This window comes from Brachyistius frenatus, unplaced genomic scaffold (assembly GCF_029030835.1).
Source record: "Brachyistius frenatus isolate BFR_SWC_R1_liver_20210118 unplaced genomic scaffold, ASM2903083v1 Contig_30, whole genome shotgun sequence".
Taxonomy (NCBI): Eukaryota; Metazoa; Chordata; class Actinopteri; family Embiotocidae; genus Brachyistius; species Brachyistius frenatus.
Window position 1 is genome coordinate 1,499,918 of NW_027210629.1, and position 23,367 is coordinate 1,523,284.

General features: G+C 44.5%; 1 protein-coding gene across 1 annotated transcript; it reads right to left on the bottom strand.

Annotated features, from left to right (window-relative positions):
• Nucleotides 1–865: 865 nt before the first annotated feature.
• On the bottom strand, nucleotides 866–21,894 carry LOC138621419 (transducin-like enhancer protein 1). Its single transcript, XM_069699465.1, is given in 21 exon segments — nucleotides 866–1,932; nucleotides 2,383–2,459; nucleotides 2,858–3,008; nucleotides 3,151–3,298; nucleotides 3,718–3,965; nucleotides 4,153–4,352; nucleotides 4,355–4,401; nucleotides 4,597–4,673; nucleotides 6,222–6,421; nucleotides 6,955–7,093; nucleotides 7,209–7,358; nucleotides 7,471–7,524; nucleotides 7,720–7,833; nucleotides 10,473–10,489; nucleotides 10,825–11,044; nucleotides 14,311–14,415; nucleotides 14,559–14,621; nucleotides 18,757–18,801; nucleotides 19,792–19,855; nucleotides 20,632–20,720; nucleotides 21,079–21,894. Coding segments are annotated over 21 exon segments (2,340 nt in total). The 5' UTR covers nucleotides 21,103–21,894; the 3' UTR covers nucleotides 866–1,824.
• Nucleotides 21,895–23,367: the final 1,473 nt, after the last annotated feature.

The window sequence follows — 23,367 nt, forward strand, 5'->3', positions numbered from 1 at the left end:
AAAAAAATAGAAAAAAAAAAAAAAAAACTAAGCACAAGGTCGGGAAATTTATGAGTTTAAAATGGCTGTAACTGAAGCTGTAGTACAACTGCACCTCGTCTACTTGCCTCCATAAGACTATCTTGGAAAATAATTTAATCTTTCTTATAGTCTTACTGTATTCTTTGAAAAATGAAAGAACAACATGACCGTGTTTTACTTTCAAGGCATTATAGCTGAATTGTTCAAGAATACAAGTTCAAAGAATATGCAGCAAAAAGGACGTCATTTGTTTAGTGAATATGGTCAAGCGTTTTCTTTTTCTCTGGTTCACTTCAGCATAAATGCAAAGAAGATCAAATCACGTCTTCAAATAATCTGACCCCGTTGAGGAAGCATAATTAACCATCCGTGTGATAAGACATCGTGTGTTTTAAAGAGTGATAAAGGCCGAGTTGGGGACGAGCTAATAACAGTTAAGACATGAGGAGTCTGCGAAATGTTCACAGGTCAGTTTTGTGATTGTGAGACTGCACTCGCTCTGCTAATGGAAACTCCATCAACGTGTGCTGCTGAAGTATACGGTGTAAGACATCAACAAACAAAATCACAGTATAAAGGTTTATGTTGCGTCTCCGTCTCCAGTTGAAATCTAGCTTCAACATTTCTGTTGATATCCTGAAGACTTCAGATTCTGTGTAGTTCAGCTTAAATGAAATACTCTGAATTAATCTCTGAAACTTCTTTTTGTTGATCAACTGGTATATCAGTGAGGATAAGAGGAAACAGAAGAGAAGGTTTTAGAGAACAGCCCGAGTTAAGCCTTCTGTAACGTTTCTTTTTAAATACATCCTACTGTTCTTGAAGCTTATCTGGCTTGGTAAGCTATTTTTTTTTTTTTTTTTTATACGGTACTGTACATACCATCTGAAATTGGTATGAATTAGGAAAAACTGCTGTGCCGCATGAGGATCAAATGAACTCATCACAGAAGTTAACAGTAGCATAATGTCAGACAAGTCAGCACAGCCTTCGGTACGTTTAAAACATACCATTTGGGTATTTTAAGTGTTTAAGTACAGTGTGTAGGTGGACAGCTACCACGACAGTGCAGTTAGTGAGGACAGGATTTAATGTTAAGACAGAGAAGGTACTTTGCAGACAGTGTGGGCGAGTCAGAACGGCAAGCTGAGGTTCTAAGGTCAGAGTCATAGCTGCGGGATCAACAGGCTGCGAGTACACAAACCAACATATCTGCATTTGCCCGTTTGTAAAATGTTCATTCGTCTATCCATCTGCTGTTTTGCTTCCTCTCCTCTCCTCTCCAGATTTACGCCCCTTTTTTTTTTTTGTCCGTCTGCCATTTGTTTACATATTCGCCCCTCAGGCCTTTGAGAGTTTGTTCTCGCGTCTCTGCCCCCGATCGTGACATTGAATTTAGTTTGTTTCGAGCACGGTGCCATCGGTGGAGCCGGTTCCAGTCAAAACAGTCCAGAGTCTCCTTTGGTCATTATCTGGTCCCTGCAACTGATCCGCAGCACACAGCAGGAGAGAGCAACATCTGAATAGTCCCTCTACTTCCATTAGTATCCAACTGCTCCAGTTAATTCCCAGCTGAAATGGAGTCATGTACACCGGCACAATAGATGTGTGCATGTAAAATAGTCGTCTCCTTTCCGGGTCTCTTCGGTAGGTGCAACAGAAAAAAAAAAATAATAAAAATAAAAAAAAGAATGCGCCATTAAGGTCACTCTTGTCTGCGATTTCTGGCGTCACGTGAAAAATTCTAGAAACATATAGGATGTGTGGGGAAAGAAAAAATGTCCTCGCTCTCTTTCCGAATTTTTAGTAGATGACCTCATAAACAGTGGCCTTCTTGTCCCCGGAACCAGTAACAATATACTTGTCATCCACAGATATGTCACAGCTTAGCACCGAGGAGGATTCTTTAGACTGAAGAGGAGAGAGAAAAGGGAAGAGGGGGGGAAAAAAGTCAAGTCACCAATAAATACGAAGTCTCTGAGGAAAACAAAACCAAGTCAAAACCTAGTGCATGGCTGGACTGTGTTTAAAAAAAAAAAAAAAAAAGGCTTAAAATTTGAAACAACAGCTTTGAATTTGAAATGGATAGAGGAGGTCTCCGCATTCAGCTGAGCAGTGGTGTAACTTTATCACTCGGTGGCAGACGTCCATGTTTATAGCGCCGGCCCTTTTGTTGCAGTCCAGGGAACAACACGATGAAAGTTTTACAGTATCCAGTCATTCACAGAATGGATGCAGAGCAGCGCTGCTGGAAATACACTTTGGTTGTTTAAACTGAAGCAGCAACTTCAGGAGGGGAAATTTGATATGTTACCTACGTTAATATATCATGTAATGAATGTAATACTCTGTTGTCCAGACCTGGAATATGCTGGCTCCATACGGTGTTCTCCATGCATTCAGCAAGTTGTCCTTTCCTGTGCTCACAAACCATTTGCCTGAGTAGAGAAACACACAACAAACACACACTCGATAAGCAATCTCAGGGCAAAACAAAAAACATTGACGTCATCAACAAGATACCTTCAACAGGGACAAAAGGAAAACACTTTGTAGAATGGAAGATATAAAATGAAAAGGTCAAATTTGAGTAAAACCACAAAAGTAACGGTGTCTCGACCACACCACACGTCATGGTCCTCTCTCTTCCCTTGTTTCCTGTCTAACTCGATACTTACCTATTTAACTTGCGCAAAATTCTCCCCAAAAAAGGTAGAAATGAGTCCTATAACGTCACACCACATTTAATCTCTAACTTCAAAAAAAAAAAAAATACAAAATGACCAGTTAATGAAGGGAGCAGTGAATAGCCTGCAATCGAGAGCGCGTCACTCACCACAGTAGGCAAACTGCAGCGAGAGTACACAGCTCTCGTGTAGATGAAGCTGGTATTTGTCAGGTTTGGTGACATGAAGGACCTCGACGTTGCTGCTTTCCATTCCAACAGCTAACCATTCTCCTGTCGGACAGTAGCCAAGAGAGAAGATCTGCACAGAGGAAAGAGGAAACGGCTTTGAGCATAAAATCGTGTCTTCTATGTTTGATAACGTTTTGATCAAAACAAAATTAAATGCCATACACTTTCCGAAGGTTGATGATATGCTGCTGATGTTGGCTATATAAACGTACCTGTGATGTGAAGTCATGCTGCTGCAGCTGCCGGCCCTCCCTCAGATCCCAGGAGCGCACCGTGTTATCCAGGCCTCCGGTCCACAGCTTGGTGCCGTCATTAGAGATGTCGATACAGCTGGCTCCATCTGTGTGGCCCTGGAACTGCCTGCAGGACACACGCATACATTCTCAGTTAAATAAAGACAGAAATGTTTAAACAAAGACACACTGGGCATTTGGTTTGCCCGGGCAGTTGGTGTGCATCACAGGCGACCGGTATGTGAGGAGCTTACAGTATTTCTCAGCAGCAGCCACTCCTGTAGTACTAATAGTAAAAAAAAAATTCATCATTTAATCATAAAGGTTAAATCAGCCGGAGCCGAGGCTGCTGATCAAAGAAGGTCAATGCCGTTGCTTAGTGTCAGCAATGCCAGGCTGTGATTGTTGATGCCCTAAAAAAAAATCTAACCTATGCACATATTTGCACAAATCGTTTTCAAAGAATGACCCAGCAAATGAGAAAGTGGCAAATTCCCCATGTTGCATCTATCCATGCAAAATAAAAGCTTCCCAGTTATCTCTTACCTAACGAGTGTCTGGTTGTGTAAATCCCAGACTGCGATGTTTCCATCACTGCAGCAGGAGAAGCAGACCTTGGAGTCCGGGCTGATGGCCAGAGCGTAGCATGCTGGCGCTGATGATGTTAACTCTGCTTTAATCCTGGGAGTGGGCGTGGCCAAATCCCAGATCGACAACGTGCTCGCCTCGCCTCCCACAATAAGAGTGCGACCATCGGGAAGAAGACGACAGGAGCGGATGTAGTTGTCGCGGTTCTGATGCCGTAAAACAAAAAAAAACGTTGTTTGTCTTAAAAGTTATTGTACTCTGAAAACATGCTCTGTGACTGCAGAAATTCTGCTTTAAACAGGCTTGACTGACGATTAACGTAACATTCGCTCTTACTCCACGTGATATTTTCCCCTGTATCAACATCCCCATAAAACCTCCCGCCTCACTCACCAGACAGTCGAGCTGGGACACGGGGCTCTTGTTTCCCGGGTGACTAATGTCCCAGACCTTGACACAGCCCTTCCCTCCTGTGTAAACGTGTCGGGTGGGGTTACTGATGGTGACGGCGCACACCACCTCTCCGTGGTTCAGCGTGTTGATCTGACGGGCATGACGAGGGATCCCCGGGCCCACCAGGGCATCCGGGGGAACGGCACCGGTTGCATCTGTCCGTCGGCAGCAACGTGAAAGGAGTAGGCACTGAAGACACAGAGGAGGAGAAGAGGGGATTCAATATGGAAGAGTAGGAGGCCAGAGGACATGGAGAAAGAAAAAAAAAAAAAAAGTAGCAGGGATAAGGAAGAGGTAAAAAGCAGAAGAAAGAAACAAAACGTTATTTTTTTTTTTTGTTTTTTTTTTCTTTCCCCACATGCCAGTAGCCACAAACACACTCACGGTTTGCCGCCAGGGATTCCTGTCAGACTGGGAGGCATTCCAGGAACTCGCATGTGAGGATGAGGATCAAAACCAACCTTGAGGAGAGAACACAGACATTTTTTTATGAGCACAGAGCAAACACACGCCCATGGGAATTGGCAGAACGCACACAGGTCAATACTAACCTGTGGAACAGAACACAAACACTCGTGAGCACAGAGCAAACACACACTCTGAAGCACACACACCCTCCCAATCTGAATGACAAGTATAAGACATAGCAAACACACAGAGGCAGAGCTGTCAGTACTTGTGCTGCCCCACCCCACCCCACCCCACCCCCATCCCCACCCCACCCCCATCCCCCAGCCCCCAGCCTACCACTCACACACACACACACACACACACACACACACACACACACACACACACACACACACACACACACACACACACACACACACACACACACACACACACACTCACGGCTGGTGGGTACACAGCCGGAGTTGCTATCAAGTGTTGCCCAGACACAGCTGTGAGTCTAGTAAACCTATTTAAACAGTGTAATGAACACTATGCAAATACAGCCAAGAGTGATGAGGCGATTGAACGTACTGTACACAAGCATGCCCACTGTGTAAATACTATCACATAGGCCAGAGGAATACAGCTGTGCAACTATTGACACTTTACGCACTTTGCAATATAGAAGGTACAGTGGTTATAATAAGTTTTCATACTGTTCTCATCTTTTATTGTTTTAAAACGTTGAAATCAAGTCGATGCGATTATTTATTGCCGCCCTAAAATAAGACTCAAAAGTGAAAACGTCTGTAAACAGATCCAAAACAAGTGAAATATAAAAGAACTGACTTTAAAGGAATTTTCTTAATAAATGAAATGGACATCACCTGTGATTGATCAGCTGACTAAACACAAGTGATTTTAATTTTTTAATTCCTGGAAGGTACAACAGTTGCAACCAGCAGGGAAAAAAACTACATTATAAAGACAAAAGATCATCCGTTACTGAAAAGTAAGAATCTGTAGACGATACAGGAAACTCACAATAAATATTTATTCAGTGGCATAAGTTCTACAACAAAAAATGGAAAAGAACAGCCATAGCTGAAAGAACGCATATGAGGGCAGCAAAAGTAGTAGACATGGCTTGAATCACATTCGCTATGCAACCTCACCAAGCTGGAGAGATTTATGAAGACAAATGAGATAAAAAACTGAAGCAGCCACATGTGCAAACCTAATAATTAAGTTAGTTAATAAACTATCAGCATAGAGTCAGAACCAGAATTATATCGTAAATAATGACGCAATTAATCATTTCGGCTTACATATTTGTATTATTTGAAAAGATACGTTTTCAGTATTCACTTTGATATTTCTGATATTTCCACTGTGATTCAAAACTGTGACACGAGAAAACATAAAAAAGTCAAAAGATGGTTAAAAAAAAAAAATGTATGCACATTAAATATCAACAATTAGTAATACACAGTTAACTGCTTATGATGATTTGATTTGGCAGAGGTTCACTTTATTTTGTGAGCATGTGACTGACGGACATAAACAAGATATGAAAAGTCACTTCACCAAAACATAAGCCTCCGCCTTCCACTCACCATGGGTGAACGGCCGTACGCTGCCACGGCGGCCGCGGCAGCAGCGCTCATCTGAGGTGACATGTTGTGCAGTCCAGCAGCGTAGGCTGCAGCCCCGGCTGCCCCAGCCAGGTCCCCGTTCATCCCTGCTGCGTGGGGCAACATACCGAACGCACCTGGATATGGGCCCGGCACAGCCAGCGGAGTTCGCAAACCGGCAGCTGAAGAGAAAAGGTAAGGCACATAAAATGCTGTAAAAAAAAAAAAAAAAAAAAAACTAAGGGAGCATCAACATTCAAAATCCCTGAAATCTCTTATAAAAAAAATTAAATTGCTGACAGACTTGTTATTACCACACAGTCAGCTGAAACCACCTGTCATTAGGATTCATTCCTTGGCTATGATGCAAAGGTAATTTAAGCATAAGCAAACAGAAATTTCAAAACAAACTGCTGACAGTCAGATTTATTTTTTCATAGCAAGCAGACACTGGGAATCTCCACACATGCATGGAGGTTTCTAAAGTAAATATGCCATGAGACATTTGTGATTAAAACAAACAGTTCTATTAGAAGCAGGCTAAAGTCCTACACCATTTGCCCAAAGCTCTTTAACCTTTAATGGTGAGGTTGAATTTTCGTAGCAATTCAGTAAATGTAACGTATTGCTCTCAGCAAAAAAAAAAAAAAATAAATAATGAGCACATTAAAATAACACCACCTTTCATATCATGGACATAAACGTTGACGCTTACTAGGTGGATGTGGTATTTCCATGGAGGGCAGTTTTGATAGACTTGGCCGGATTCCGGGCGTGGAGCTCGGACCGGGCGTGGAGTCTCCTCTCGGTGTGGGCGTGCTCGACTTCAGCCCAGGTGTACCTGCTTTATCTCGCTGCCACACAGAAATATGCGGGAAATATGTAACCGCTACATATTCACTCAATTAATCCATTTACTTTATCCATCTTACTATATAAAAGTTCCTTTCTTTTCTTTTGCATCCCTACCATTGTCATCTCTTTGGACTTGAGGGAGGAGGAGCTGGCTGATGATGCAGTAGAGGCTGGACTACAGGGGTCTTTCTTGAGAAGACGTGCTTTATCCAGGCCGTTTTCTCGAGGGGAGGGGAGCGGTGTGCCGCGAGGGGAGTTTGGATCCTGGTGGATAAACGAGGATTCCATTAATCTACCCGACAACAAATTACTGCACAAACGTGAGGCTGGCATTTTTCGGCGTAGAAAACAATGAAAAATATCAAAACGTACTGACCTCATTCGAGACATCCACCACTAAATTGTCATCACTTTTCTCCCCGTCGCTGTCCTGAGGAAGCCAATCAGTTAAGATAATCAGTCAGCACACCATTAAACGCTGCACTCTTCTCTGGTAATATTTCTTTAGCAGAGGATTGTCACAAATGTCCTTGTTCTTTGATGAGATGAGAAAGCTGTACACACACTACAAATTATTCTTCCACACTTTGGACAAAAAGACACAGACAGCGGAACCATTTCTTACATAGTGGCTGGAGTCCTTGTCGTCCACCTTGCGTTTCTTCATGTCATTCGGGAAATCGGGTCCGTTGCGTCGCTTATCTGAGTTCCTAAGACTTTCCGGCAGCAACGAGTTACTCTGCAGATGGAAGCAAAGAGGAAGAGTCGAAGGACAGAAACACAGTGGGAGAGGACGAGAAGAGATTAAAAACAAAAGATAGGTAGTGCGGAGAGAGAAAAAAAAAGAAAGAGGACAGTTTGGAGGACAAAGAAGGAGAAAGGAGTTGAAGAGGTGAGACAATCTTGCCATTTACAGTTAAAGTTGTGCTTTGTTGTTGTTTGCATTCTGCATGAGCTCACTAAACTGTCTGATCCATCTACCACTAATTACAAGAGCTATTCAGCTATGCGTAGAGCAGGTTAGAAAAACAGACTCTTGCTTGCAAAGAGGTTAATAGTTCACGGAAGCATGAATTAAGCAGCACTAACACTTAAACACAAACCTCTTTTCTCACTTGACCAAAGCCTGTCACAGTCACACACAAACACATGCCTCTGAAGTTGATGATTACATTAAGTGGCTCTCAAAATCTATCAGTGCTCCCTCTCCTGGCTCTGAAAAGCTGCACGGGCTGTAGAATATGTGTGTGTGTGTGTGTGTGTGTGTGTGTGTGTGTGTGTGTGTGTGTGTGTGTGTGTGTGTGTGTGTGTGTGTGTGTGTGTGTGTGTGTGTGTGTGTGTGTGTGTGTGTGTGTGTGTGTGTGTGTTTCTCTACTAGTGTGTGCGCGTGCACAATGTCTAATTGACTGTGAAAGCCTGTGTGTATCATTAAGTGTGTAACAAACAGTGAATGTGTATTACTCCCATAACACTTGCGTCTCTGTGTCCTAAGACTACACATACACACGCACGCACGCACACACACACACACACACACACACACACACACACACACACACACACACACACACACACACACACACACACACACACACACACACACAGAGAGCTGCCTCCCCCTGGCCCCCTGACCAACGGATCCTATTGTTAATGGATTAAAGCTTCATGTTGAGTCCATTATAGTCTCAACCTGTCAATGAAATGTGCATCCAACATACACAAACACATGCGCATGCACACATCTAGCTAGGGAGCGAGCGCACGGGCTTTGAGGGGGGGAAAGGGTAAATGAAGGAGGAATAGCTAAAGAGAGGAGGAGGAGGAGGAGGAGGGTGAGAAAAAAAAAGGGGGGAAAGAGGTGGTGAGATTAGAGGACAGAGAGGATGGAGGGAGGGTGTGAGAGTGTGGAGGAGAAGAAAGGGTGACAAGAGACGAGGGAGGGAGAGAAAGGCGTGGGGGGGAGGTGGGGGTGAAAATCTGTATTCTGCCAAAGGCCCCTTCCTTCACACCCCACCCCCACGCCCCTCCCCCCCCCTTTATTGAAAGGTTTTAGTGAGCTGAGCACAGAAGCACTGACCTGCAAAACATAAGCAACCCCCCTCCCCCCCATTCCCGTCTCACTACTGTTCGCTTTTAGCATGATGTGTCTCTCTCTCTCCCTCTCCTCACACACACACACACACACACACACACACACACACACACACACACACACACACACACACACACACACACACACACACACACAAGCTCAGTGTCATATGACTGCTGTTCCCTCACCCCCACCCTTTCCCAAGCCCTCCCCTCACTGTGGTGGTGATATTAAACACAATGAGAGTCTTTAAGCGCGGGATCAGGGGCGGTGGGAGGGGGGGCGGGGGTAATCTGCTCACTGAGGTGTTAAATAGGCACAACAATGCAGACTAGGCTGGAGAAGTGTGCGTGTGTGCGTGTGCGTGTGCGTGTGTGTGAGTGTGTGTGTGTGTGAGTGTGTGTGTGTGAGTGTGTGCGTGAGTGCGGCCATGCTAAAAAGCTCATTTGGAGGAGAAAGGAAACCTAACAGTTCAGAGCAGATCTAGGGCAGAACTAAACAAGCAGGCCAAAGCTCTACCCAAGAGATCCTCAAACACACACACACACACACACACACACACACACACACACACACACACACACACACACACACACACACACACACACACACACACACACACACACACACACACACACACACACACACACACACACTCTTTAAAACTGACAGTCAAAAATATACAACTGAATGATGAAAGTTGTTTGAATGTGAAACGGTGATTAAAACTAAATGGTGCTTTTCTGCATAATGATATGGTGAGATAAATTTTTATTGATTCTCGAGGGGAAATTGGGTCACTGCAGCAGCAGAGAATGTAAAATCATTCAAATGTAAAACATGAGTCTGCCTCAGCAACAGGTGGAGTCTCCCTGGATTACAAGGTTTCAAGTTTCATATCTTAGTTTTCATGTCACTTAGCATAAATCTGCTGTGAGATCGTTTCATATTCAATAAAATAGTACGTGAAATAAATAGACGGTCGGCCTTAGATGACCTTGTTTAGAAGCAGAACAAATCCAAACATTTAGGTAATTATTGCCGTGTGTAAATGAAGGGCAGTTTACTTAGAGCAGACTGTTTAAATATGTTTTTCCCTTGAGTTTGAGTGGAGTTTACTGACCCACAGACATCTATCAACTGAGCTAAGACAGACTAATCCTTCTCAAACGGCATCTAAGAACAAAGTCAAATTCCACAAAACCCAACTATCCCTTCAAGAAAAACAAGGAAATAAGTAGTTTGTCGCAGCGGTAAACATTGACGCAGAAAGAGGAAGTACTTACTGTGCCGGGTTCTCTCTCTATTGCCATTGGAAACGGGTACATGTGGTTGAGGTCAAAGGGTTGGGTGTTCAGCAGAGCAGAAAACAGGGGGGGGGGGAAATAAGAAGGGAAGGAGAATGAGATGAAAATATCTTTATAAGCAAGTAACCCGTTTTCAGAAAGTAAACAGACTCTGAAACAACCAGGAGTGTTCAGGTGACCAGTAGAAAACGCAAACAATACATCGGAAAAATCTACCATCTGAGTTGCGTGACGTGATCTTTTGGGTATTCACAAACTTTAGGGACCAAACAGCTCGCCTGTGCAGTTGAAGCGGTGTTTCTGTGCTCGGGGTGCGGGTGTGTCTCCTCACCTCTCAGGTGCTCTGGCCCTGCAGGGTGGGAGTCTGGTCCGGACAGGTGAGGCTTTTTATCACCGCCATCTTTTCCGGCCTGATGAGGAGGAATGGCACCGAGTGCTCCTGACAGAGCCAGGAGACCCGCCGAACCACCCAGCTGAGAGGGGTGGAGGCCGGCCGGGTGCGGAGTGAGGGGCACCGGGGCACCACCGTGGTTATGGGACAGATGCTGCTGCTATGCCACGGGGAGAAAAAGCAGAAAGAGAAAGAGGAGGACGGTTGAGACAAAACACGCAGAACATTCAGGAACGCTGCAAGACACAGTGAACAATGTATTTCAAACACAAAATAAATGTGTACCTCCAAAACTAAAATGGATCAGTGCATTTCTGACTCGCAGGCTGGCCAGCAATGGGCATTTAAAGGCCGTTTCACCTTTTAAAAAAACACATTGGTGAATTGAATGTGGAGTGTGATGCTGGTCTTATTAAACAAACCTGTGATGCAGGGCAAAACGTTACAATCCTGGCAACTACAGAAAAGACTAGATGTTAAGTTCACTGGACGAAGCTTAAGATGTAGCTGCCATGAATGTGAAAAACATCGACACCTGTCACCAGAATCTCAAAGGTGTCAGTAAATGAAACTGAGCCACCAATAAGGAAAGATCAATAGCACTCTGTAGCTTCATCAATGGAGACTTCTGTCCCTATTGAAGTTTCAAACAGATGGGACAGTTTCTTCAGTGTCTCGGGGTTCACACCACCTCAACAAGCTGCTGCATTCGACAAGGTGGTGAACACATCCTCTCCCCCTACACCCCCTCTCCTCCCCCCCGAGGTCAAACACTGAACAATACTGACAGCTGGGATCACAGCCCAAAGCCTGAGGATGTGGAGGGAGGAGAGGGGGAAGGAGGAAAAGGAGGAATGAGGAAGAAGTAGGGGGGGTGGGGTTGGGGGAGGGGGCAAGAGCCCCAGCTGCTGCTTGCACTGTCAGGTCTTGTGAAGGAGTGAGGCGGCTGAGGAGAAAGGGGAGGAGAGAGGCAGAGAAGAGGGTCAGAGGGAGAGAGAGGGGCGCGAGTTTGGCTGGCAGCCCTGCTCTCTCTTTCACACCAAATCAGGCGCTCGTCTGAGCGTGAAATGCCTTTGTGTTCCAAAACATCATTATTGCCTCCTCAGACAGTAGCCGCGGGAATCCAAGCTCACTGATTCGCCGCGGGGAGGGGAGGAGGAAGGAGAGAGAGAGAGGAGGAGAAGGGGGGGCACAGGAGGCGACTCGGCAGGGGTGGAAGGAGTGCTGAAGGTCAAACCGACTTTTATCTCACCTAATTGACTAACCCACCCCCCTCCCCCGAGCCCACGCCTTCTTTTTTCCCTCTTCATCCATCCTTCGCTCTCTGCATCCACCCCCGATGAATGAAAGCAAAACAACGAAATAGTCTTTTAGCCTCCACCCCCACGCACGCACACGCACGTGCGCACACACTCACACACACACGCACGCACGCACGCACGCACACACGCGCACGCACACACACACACACACACACACACACACACACACACACACACACACACACACACACACACACACACACTCACACTCAATTTCCAGAGTCGGTTCGCCTGCCAAACAATCAAACATAAACACACCCACACGTCACACTTGATCACACTAACATGCATACACAGAGTGTAGATAAACAAGGCAGGCGCGCGCGCGCGCACACACACACACACACACACACACACACACACACACACACACACACACACACACACACACACACACACACACACACACACACACACTCGCTCAACCATCCTACCCCTGCCTGTTGTTTTCTGGGGATAACAGAAATGCACGCTCTGCTGCACACAGACGCACACAGAAACAGATGCATACACACACGCACACACAGATACACAAACAGGAACCCTGATGGGCGTAAATGGAGGGGAAGTATTGGTGGAGGCAAGGGGAGCCTGGTTTGTCATGGGATGTTAGTGAGAGCTGGTGTGTATGTATGTATTTGTGGGTGTCATCAGAGAGAGAGAGTGTGTGTGTGTGTGTGTGTGTGTGTGTGTGTGTGTGTGTGTGTGTGTGTGTGTGTGTGTGTGTGTGTGTGTGTGTGTGTGTGTGTGTGTGTGTGTGTGTGTGTGTGTGTGTGTGTGTGTGTGTGTGTGTGTAGGGGCAGCATGCTTCATTACACTCATTTAACTCACAAACGGGGTGAATGACAGGCTGGCGTGGGAGACGAGAGGAGATGGGAAGAAGGGAGTGTAAGGCCAACGCTGTGACCCCCCTTTTACAAACACTAAAATCCTGCAATTAAGACTCAAACAGCAACTGCCAAATCCACCTCTCACCCCATCACACACCAACAGAGACCCCCATCAGTCCACGCCAACTAACAAGCCCAGCCCACATCGAACCAAACTACCCTCCAACCCCACTCTTTGCTCAGCTAAAATCCCCCCTCTTTCCCACATTTCCCCTAAAACTCAGCCCCACAGCCTCCCTTCCCACCACTTAAGCCCCTATGGCTCCTATAAGGCTGAGTAATAATCATTCTCCAATCCCACCCCCAAAAAGTCATCACCACCAACAGTTTGACTCGCTCTCTATCTTTATTTCTTTTTAGCTGACCGTCTCACTGTGCAAGTGAACCCTTTTCTGCTCGAGTCTGAATAGCTGGTCATGCCCCATCCGTCATCTAAGACTGACTGCACCTTTTCAAGGAACACCTCTTATAATCGCTGGATCATATGCACCATTCTCCACTGGCTCACTGTTAAAAAGACCAGTTTCATTACAAATCAATCAGGTTTTTTTTCTAGAGCTATAGCCCAATAAAAGAGAAAACTTCTCGGGTTGAATTTTTTTCATTTCCTGTAAAATCTCTCATGTCCCACAAACAAACTATGGTGTTGGCCTTTCACCTCGAGTTTAGTTTAGCGTTCTCCTTTAAAACACATTATCAGCCATATTGCTGGTTTTAAATCACTCTGAACTGATTTACAACACCAGTATCACAGTCGAGCTTTAACTGTGATTCTGAAGGGTTCAACTGAGATTAAGAAAAACATTTTTGCTCATAGAATTACTTTGACCTATACGGCTCTTGTGTGTGAGTAATGTACTTCTTTCTGCAATGCATTGATTACTATGTAAACAATATGAATATTTTATTGTAACGGCAGAGCACAGCGTATACACCACTGAATTGTATCCTTCTCTCGAATTTCTCGAAGTATCATTCGTATTTTGCAATTAGCAACTTTCACATCTCGCCATACTGACTATCAAGGCTACAACAGAGACAAAGAGTAAGTGCCTCTTTTCCGCTAAGATTTTTGTGACAGGGAGGCTCAGAAAATTACCCTATTACCAGATCAAATTATAAAATGGTGTCCTTGTGTTATATGTATTCATTATGTTATAAACAGACATACAGACACAGTCAATGTAATAAAGAGGAAGTAGAAGAATACACACTGTAGGTGGAAGACCCGGCAGTCCACGTACCCCGATGACGGCATTGAGCTCTGCCATGGTCACCTGTTTGGCTCGCTCCACAGCTTGAACCACCTGCTGCTGGTGCTGTAAAACACGCAAACAAACACACAATGTTGCAGAGGCCTGAGAGTAAAATGCAGCGCTATCAGTGAAGCTGGCAAATACAATTAAGACTGTATAAATGGCATACAAAACACTGTGTGTGGCTCAAAGTCACACATACTTACCTCCTGTGAGAGGAAGGGAATGACTTGTGCACAGATGGTGTTTAGTCTCTTGGCAATCTCAGTCTGATGAAGGAAGAGACACACAGAGATGGAAAGAGACTTAATTGTTGATAACATAATTACATTCATTAAGAAAAGACAGCTGTTCAGTAACACTAATAAAGTAATACAAGCGTGCACACACACACACACACACACACACACACACACACTACCCGACTATGACACCAGAACCACGTTCATCCACTTCTCTCTACACACAAATCCAGTGCGAGCCATTTCCAGCATTACTGACACACAAAGTACGATGAGATTTTCCTCTCTAATTATCACTGAGCTCGGGTTTCTCTCTTGCCTGTTTTTTTTTTTTTTTTTAGCTTCCTCTGTCCTCTGTGTTCTTGTCCCTCTTCCCATCAGCACTTCAACATAATCTCATCAACGACTAACTTCATTTGCTCTCCCCCAGTATCCATGCCAACACATCCGCCTGCCCCCTAAACCCCCGGAGGTGGCTACAATTGGCTGAAACCAGATACCCCCACAGTGGCATCAAATCAGATAAGGGGGCTCATATTACATATCATCCAATCAAATTGATACGTAAACGTCCAGGGTGAAGAGGGAATTGGAGGAGCCATGAAACGTAGTAATGGCTCATCAGACACACACAGCCCGCAGAAATAGATGCATAGACACATGCTGGATGTGAACGCTTCAAAAGGGCCGCGTACTGCTGCTGTGCGAATACCTGGGATTTTCATGATCATGTGTTGACAATTAGTGACACATGGGTTTATCGAAACTTTTCAAAACTTGGTGAACAAGGCCAGAATGTAGTCATCAAGCTCAAATGACATTCGGTATCCCACAGTACAAAAACAGCCACCTGTGTGTGTGTGTGTGTGGGGGGGGGGGGGGGGGCAGAAATAACTGATTTAATATGGCAAGTGTCCTCTTACCGGCAGACTGTTCAGGAATAAAAAAAAAAATTTTTTTTAAAAAGCTGCAGTTTCCTTCCAACATAAGCGCTTTAGTTTAGCATGTTGGCATGCTGACATTTACCAATTGTCACAAAACACGAATTGCAGCTAAGGATGATGGGAATGTCTCCATTTGGCCATAAGTTACAACAATTCATCCCAAGAGGGACATTAACTGTCCCAAACTTCATGATAACAGCTTCTAACCGTTTCAGGGATATTTCACACAAAACTATAAATGTCAGCCTCGTGGTGGTATTGGAGGAAATGACCGAGGACGACCACATGCCGTGTGGTTCGTCGTGTGGAAAACAAGAAAAGTCTGTTTGAAAATTCATCTCAATCAATCCAGTAGTTGCTGAGATATTTCAGTCCGGACCAAAGTCCTGAGACCGACAGGCATTACAAGTCCCAAAACAACCACAGATTATTTAATTGTTTTAATGGGACTGACCGTTCCTGAAAAGTTGAAGTGGAGACATCCTCTTAAGCTGTAGCATACTTGCCCTCATTGAATATTTCTGTCATGCACGCACACCCGCCAGCTTGCCAAACAACCGACCCTGCCACAGTTCAGCCAATTATGTACTTGGATGAGCTAAATGAAGTACTATCTTATTCACAAAGAGTCTTCAACTAACCGCTTCACCTATAATAGAACTTGGAGTATAACTGGAAGTAAAAAAAAGATTATTGTTGGCGAGATTACAAATGACAATACCCAGAAGAATGTAAATGAAGTGGTTATGTACATATGTTAAGTCAAAGTAAGCAGAGACTAAAACAGAAAACCGAAGTAAGTAAATATGAAACGGCTTCAGCCCGAGAACACTGAGCACTATAAATAATTGACTCCTAAACTAGAATCAAAGAGAATATAGAATCAAAAGTAGTTATAAGACTTCAGAGCGTTTGTAGTTCTGTTTGTCTATTTTAACTGCATGCGTCATTGTCCATGATGAGCCACACTCTGGAGGTGAAATTGTGCATTTGTGTTTTTACGTCGGTTTCATTTACATTTGTTGCACCTCTTGTGCCCTCGACAACCTGAGGGTCAATACAAATATATCTCATCTGATCTATGTATCTAATAGGGATGTCATCATTTTTTAACATGTTCGTTACACTGGAGGGTACACCAGGTGCATATTGTGAAGGCGATTGCAAACCTGTTTTACACGGCTCGTCATGAGGAGCTACATTTCCACACAACAGGTTGCTGGTCGACGACAGTTGTTTTGTCTGTTTTTTGTGCAGTATTTAGGATATATATATATATATATATATATATATATATATATCTTGGCATTGTTCTCAGAGAACATCTCACCACAGCACAGATGTACGAGCACCTGATGTGTCCGTCCCTATGGCTGTTCTACAACGAATCAGAACGAGGGATCTTAAAACATACTTTCAGCTCTGAAGAAACATTGATCCTGGTCCACTCACAGGTTTCTGACTTTAGTGTGTACTGCAAGTCAGTGTCTCAAAGGACAACATATACCATGCCCAGAGAAAGCTTTATATAAAGAGCTACTTTAGACAGACAATACCTGTACATCCATTCTTAGAATCCTGAGTTGTAAGCCTATAATTAGCTTTACATAAAGGCTCACTGATTAGGCCGTCTGAGAATAGTCTGACCACCTACTATCAGGTCAGCCCAGAACTTCTAAGGTAAAACCAACACCCACAGCTGTGATCCCTATAGTGATGCATCATTACAAACTGGGACTCAAGAACATCTACAGGATATCCAAAAAAAAAAACACAAAAAAAACGTGTGTCCGAACTCAAATGTTGCGCATCAGCTCCTGAATAGTAATACTGGAGAACTACTACGGTGCGTCATCCACATGATGACTCCTAGAATTGAGACAGTAGGTAAACAAAAGTTGGGGATGCAGAGGGGATGCAAGCGTACACACACACACAATGTGCTAACACAGAACAGGCTTCCCATTGCACATATAATTGGAGCATTATTGCCACGCTACACTCGCACGTCCCCGTACATCCCCAGCAGGAGGTGGGTTGTTAGTCTGTATCCCCCGTATCCCCCGCTCACAGAAGCTTGTTGCTCTGACAACTGCAGCCCAAAGCTAATGACCTCCCCTGGAGCTTTAGTGTGTGTGTGTTTATGTGTGCGTGGACAATAGGAAGAGATGCATCGCCCTCACAATGAAAGCACAGTAGCTTCACATGGACATAAAACGAAAGAGGAGCCAAAGAAAAGGGGGAGGAAGGCAGCACAAGAAAGAAGAGGTCCCGTAACTGCTATTGGGTAGACAGGAAGGCAGAAAGAAAAGTAGGGAAGTTGGATTATAAAAAGAGAAGAATAACACAAGAGGAGAAGGAGAACATGTGAAAAACACTAGGGGGAAGGAGTGTGAGAGAGGAGGAGAAGCATCCCCACTGCAGTGAAGCAGCCAAGCCAATCCACCTCCAATTTCCTCTGGTCTGACTGGTCGATAGTTGGGGTAATCACTGGTAAGCGCTCTGAGCCCTGCACCCCTCCTGTGGGGAAATGTGTGTTTGTGTGTACGAGTGAGGGTGAGAGAGATTTCCCTCCTCCGAAATGTGCTTAAACATCAGAGAATGCATGTTTACCTTGTCCGTATGTGTGCACATTGCAGCGTATGACCTGTATTAAACTGACGCTGCCCACATGTGTTTGTATACAACTTAGAGCGATACAAAAGTGCCCTTTCCTTTGTGTATGCATGTGTACATGAAAATAAGTGGCCCGTGATCTTCTGTATTTCACGCTCGCGCCGGCCTTACTTAAGTGTGTTGGGGTGTTTTAACCTCCCTGCTTCTAAAAGAGGGAGCTCCACTGTATCTCCTCTGTCAGCCCCACGTTGATCGATTCCTCTGCCCTCCCCAGCCCTGCCCCTCTAATGTAATAAAGGAGGCCGCTCCCCTAGACAGCACCAATCAATCTACAGAGCCATTCATCCTGCCTCTGGGCTCAGCCGGCCGGCCCTAACTGGGGAAATGGAGACAGAGCCCCATCGATCACAAATAAACACACATCCACACACACAGGAATACAGTAACACACACACACACACACACACACGCGCGCGCACACACACACACACACACACACACACACAAAATACATCAAAATCCTGCCATGAGAGGGAGGGGAACGAAAGACAAACAAGAAGATGCAGAGAGTAGACAAGAGGCAGACAGATAAGCAACTGTACCTGTTTGTGCATTTCAATGTTGAGGCCATAGGACATCTCATAGTACTGAGGAGGACAGAGAGTCAGATGTTAGATAAGTGAAAGGAATCCTGGACCTCTGAAATATAAAGCTTGAACACAACTAAAGGAATATTTCCATCGTTACGGATGACAATTCTTTTTTTTTTTTTTTAAACAAACAGGCCTGCAGGTCTCCCATGTCATTTCCACAGAGCTATCAAACTATGTTTAAAAGAGACAGCTTGCAAATCAATTGCTTTAAAGCTAAGCAGGAGTGCTGCCATAGAGGGCAAAGTAGATACGCACGTTCACATACAACTTAAAACAGCATTCCTGTTCACTTTTTGTATGTTTCTGTGTCACACTAAAGCTAAGCTAAGGTAAGCTTTAGACACACACTAAGCCTCCTTCGACCTCGCGTTGCTTCATACGAAATGGCTTGAAACTTTGAGGTTAAAGTTGAATAAGTGTGTAATGTAACTCTGTTGTTGTTTACGATATGTACTCCTTACGTCACAAACACACTTAGGTGCTTTTGAAATGTCATGTAATAATTTGCTGTTTTACTTGAGGAAGAAGAGAAATGGAGAACATCATCCTCTCCACCTAGTGAAATGTTGGGTTTGCTGAAATACTGGAGCTCAGTTGAATCAACATGAACAATCTTCCTACTGACAAACTGCAAAGTCGTAACGCAGACTAATCTGACACTCGTCATCCTGATTAGCATATCTCAGTAAGGTAAATCTGCACATCTGTTCACAATAAAAACCGGTGTTACTTTCATGTTGCTGTGCAGGTTTTTTTTGTGGTTTTTTTCATAACACCTTTTCAGTTCAGTCAGCTAATAAAAAAAAAAAAAATATTCACATTATTTACTTAGCAGTCTTTGGAAATATGAAAGGTTACAGTCAGCTTCAGAAGCAATGCATCTAGTTAGGACACAACATTGTCCTCAAGGACACTTCAGCAGCCTAACAGCAGTATGTGATGTGTGACATTGTGGGATAAATGAACTGAGTGCAAGTGTCTCACCATGACATAGTGCCGCTGCATCTCCGTTTTTTCACTGGCCAGCTTCTCACACTCCAGTTTGAGACTGAAAAACAAGACAATACACCATTTACTTTAAGAGAAACTCAAAACTTCTCAAGAGAAGCAACTTTGCTTCTGTTCAGCCCAAATTCGACAATGTGTTGGATCTAAACAGATGTTGACTGCATCTCCTTTTGATTTTCTTAAGTGCAAATAAAGCAAAGACAAACCTAACAGACCAGGGAGCTGCATTTCACAGGAAAATGTAAAAGTTAAATGACGATAACTCAAGTGTCTGTTGAATATATGATGTTTGTTTTAACCCTGTTCTTTGCATGTGCGAATCCAAGATGTGAATTAAAAACAACACATCCTGTCTGTAGCTTTCACCTGTTGTGGTCAACCTGCCCCAACAACACAAAATGAGCAGAAGGACGCACAGTTAGAGCAAAGTAAAAACACAACCACATATACTTATGCAGTCTCTTCCTAACACATTGCTACACACATACACAGAGGAAAATAAGGAGTGATTTATGAAACCCTGAGCCCACACGCCACCCTCTGGCTCTCACTCATCACCAAGACTTAGACCTACCGCAGTGTAAGCGCGACCACTGATGCCTGCTGCTGCGTATGTGTGCGCGCCTATGTGAACCTAATCCAGGTTTATGGGTTAGTCTGAGGCCAGTGTTGGGGTTTTGTTCATTATGGCAAAGGGGGATGACTGTGGTTAGCGTGAGGTTTTAGTGTCAGAGGGAAGATGACAATGGGGGGGAATTTGGGCCGTAAAGACGGCAGAGAGGCTTCCAATGTGAAACGTGTGTTTGTGTTATCCACCTGTGGTACTGCGCCTGAAGAAACTGGAACTCCTCCTTGATGCGGTCCAGTGACTCTGGGATGGTGAACTTGAAGGGCTGGCCTGGAGCCTGGTGGGGCGTCTGACACGCACAGACACACACACACACACACACACACACACACACACACACACACGCACAGGCACAGACAGACAGACAGACGGGATTATCAACATCATAGTGCCTCATTATGTGGCCTACAATATGCATCTGATTCTCTCCAGGCACACGTGTAATGTCAACAACTTTTAATTATTAGTAGTTATTGAACAAACAATATTATCAATCCCACTCTGCTGCTCGGGGCAGATCCAGAGACCAATTAACAAGAAGAAAGAGCTTAATATAAACATGTGTAGCCCGAGGACAAGACAGAGGTGCGGGTCAGACAAAGAGCCAGGTGAGGCAAAGAAGGGAAGTGTCTTACCGGGTGTCGCCCCTGGGGAAACATTATTATCTCCGGGAGGATGTCTTCTTAAAGCCCCGTTAAACGAGGGATCAAATACAGTGAGGACGGGGGAAGTTTCTGATCACGGAGACGTATCCATCCGCGATTACTATGAGGACCAACAGCCGCTTATTTCAAACAAAAAACAACCCGACCGCTCCTCCGCTCCGTGTGGGTTCACCGACCGTTTAAAAAGGTGGATACTCCCGTCTCTCGGCGGCTGTCTCTCCTCCGCTCCACCGGCAGTGCGACTGTAAATCAACCGGGGGAAAAAAAAAAAAAAAAACCACGGGAAACGGCTCATTAGCTGGAAGCAGCTGAAGGGGGGAGGAAGGAGGAAGAAGGAAGAAGGAGGAAGGAGGAGGGCAACAACAACAACAAAAAAGAGCCAGGTGAGAAACGGGACAGGCTGGGAGCCACCTCAGTCACTCCGGCGTTTGTTTTGTGTACTGGCTGACGTATTCCGAGTACAGAGAGCCGAATAAACAAACAAACAAACAAACAAGAGCAAATCAAGCCCGCGGACCCTCGACAGTCCGCCGCAAACTGTCGGCTCTCAGTCCGAGCATCAGAAATAAATCCACACAAGTTAATTGCAGTGAAGAGCTCCCACTTGACTCGCCGCGGTCGCTAGCTGGCGGTCTAACGGTCAACAAAAAACAGAAATATTTACTCTCCCGTTGAGTTTGGATGCAAAATCTTCGTCCAAAGTATATTTCTCGAAAAAAGGAGGAAATGTGTCGTTAGTTTTGATAGCAACAACCCCCACAGCGGCGGGAACAGTCCTCCGTCGAGCTCTGCTTTACCTCAGTGGCAACTTTCTCACGCGGTTTCACGCTTCCCAGCTAACCGAAACTCTAGGCCAGCCCACAAAACTGCTCCGGACCAATCAGAGCCGCCGTTCCACGTGGGGCTAATGATGGGGCTTATAGAACTGACCAATAGCCGTTCTTTAAACTTCTTCTCGTCTGTTGACCTGGTTGAGCTACGCGGATTCTGGCCAATCAACGCGTCGCAAGGAGCTGCCACCTCTGAGGCGCTCAGGGCGGGCAGTGCTGTGGGTAAAGGCGAGTCTCACCTGTCAATCAAAGTAACGTGGGCTCAGCAGGCGCATGGTTGAGGAAGTGCACGTCTACACATACACGCACACACACATTCAGACACAAGCGCATGCACATTAACACGGACACACACACACACAGAAAAGCACGAATGCTGTTTTTCTTAGCTGATGTGAACCTTCCCAACAAGTGTCATGGCAAATCACCTCATATCTCTCTCTCTCTTCCTCTTCTCTCCTTTTCTCTGTATAATAATATTCAGTGTAGGAATTTATTTAGTAGGACTTGAACTCACTTAATGTTCCACTTCTCTTTAAAAAAAAAAAAAATTATGCTGCTCATCTGTTGCAGTGTATTGCTGTTTTCATGTACAGTTGGTCGACAGGGTGAGCTGCAGAGATGGCTCAGGTTGCCTCGTGTTTCCATCGCTGGCATCGGAATCCAGGGACAAATCCAAAATCCCGACTTTAATGGGATACTGTGGGGTCTCGGTACAAGTTATACCACTTCATAAAAGTATCTGGGTTTGGTGTGAACACTATCTCCATCCAAAGAAAAGAAATATGCTAGGGAAATCCTGATTTGTAGTAATAAAGCGCACAGTGGTATGCCATTATACGAGCTCTGGAAACCAGACGGCTAAAAAAGTACCCGAACAGCAGTGCACATAGAAATGTGGAAATATAATTGTAATATGCTCATTTTGAACACAAATAAATGTAGTCAGGGACAAAAAAAACATAAAACACTTGGAATACAGAAGCTACTTTTGAGGAACTTATTGTTTACACTGAAGAAAAAGAAGGTGACATCATAATTACATCATAGCCAAAAAGATGTAAATACAAAACACTATTACAGATTTTAGGAGGCGATAAAGAGGCTTAGATTAAAATAGTGTATTTACAATTTTAATAAGCAACAAGTGAAACTATTTAGCTCTTTCAACATTTTCCAGTAAAAAGTTATGAGAATAAATCTGCTTTATGCACAATTTCTAGCCTTTGTCACGTTCCACTGTAGATTGGATAAAGTTTTACATGTTATTTTATGTGCATTTTGGACCAACCTCCATATTTCAGTGTAATACAACAAAGAAGAGAGACAGTGTGTTGTTTGTGTCTGTGGATATGGTCAGTAGGTCAGCAGGGAAGCCCAAGCTTCCTCTAAAATCCAAATGAAATTCCCAACACATAACAATCATGAA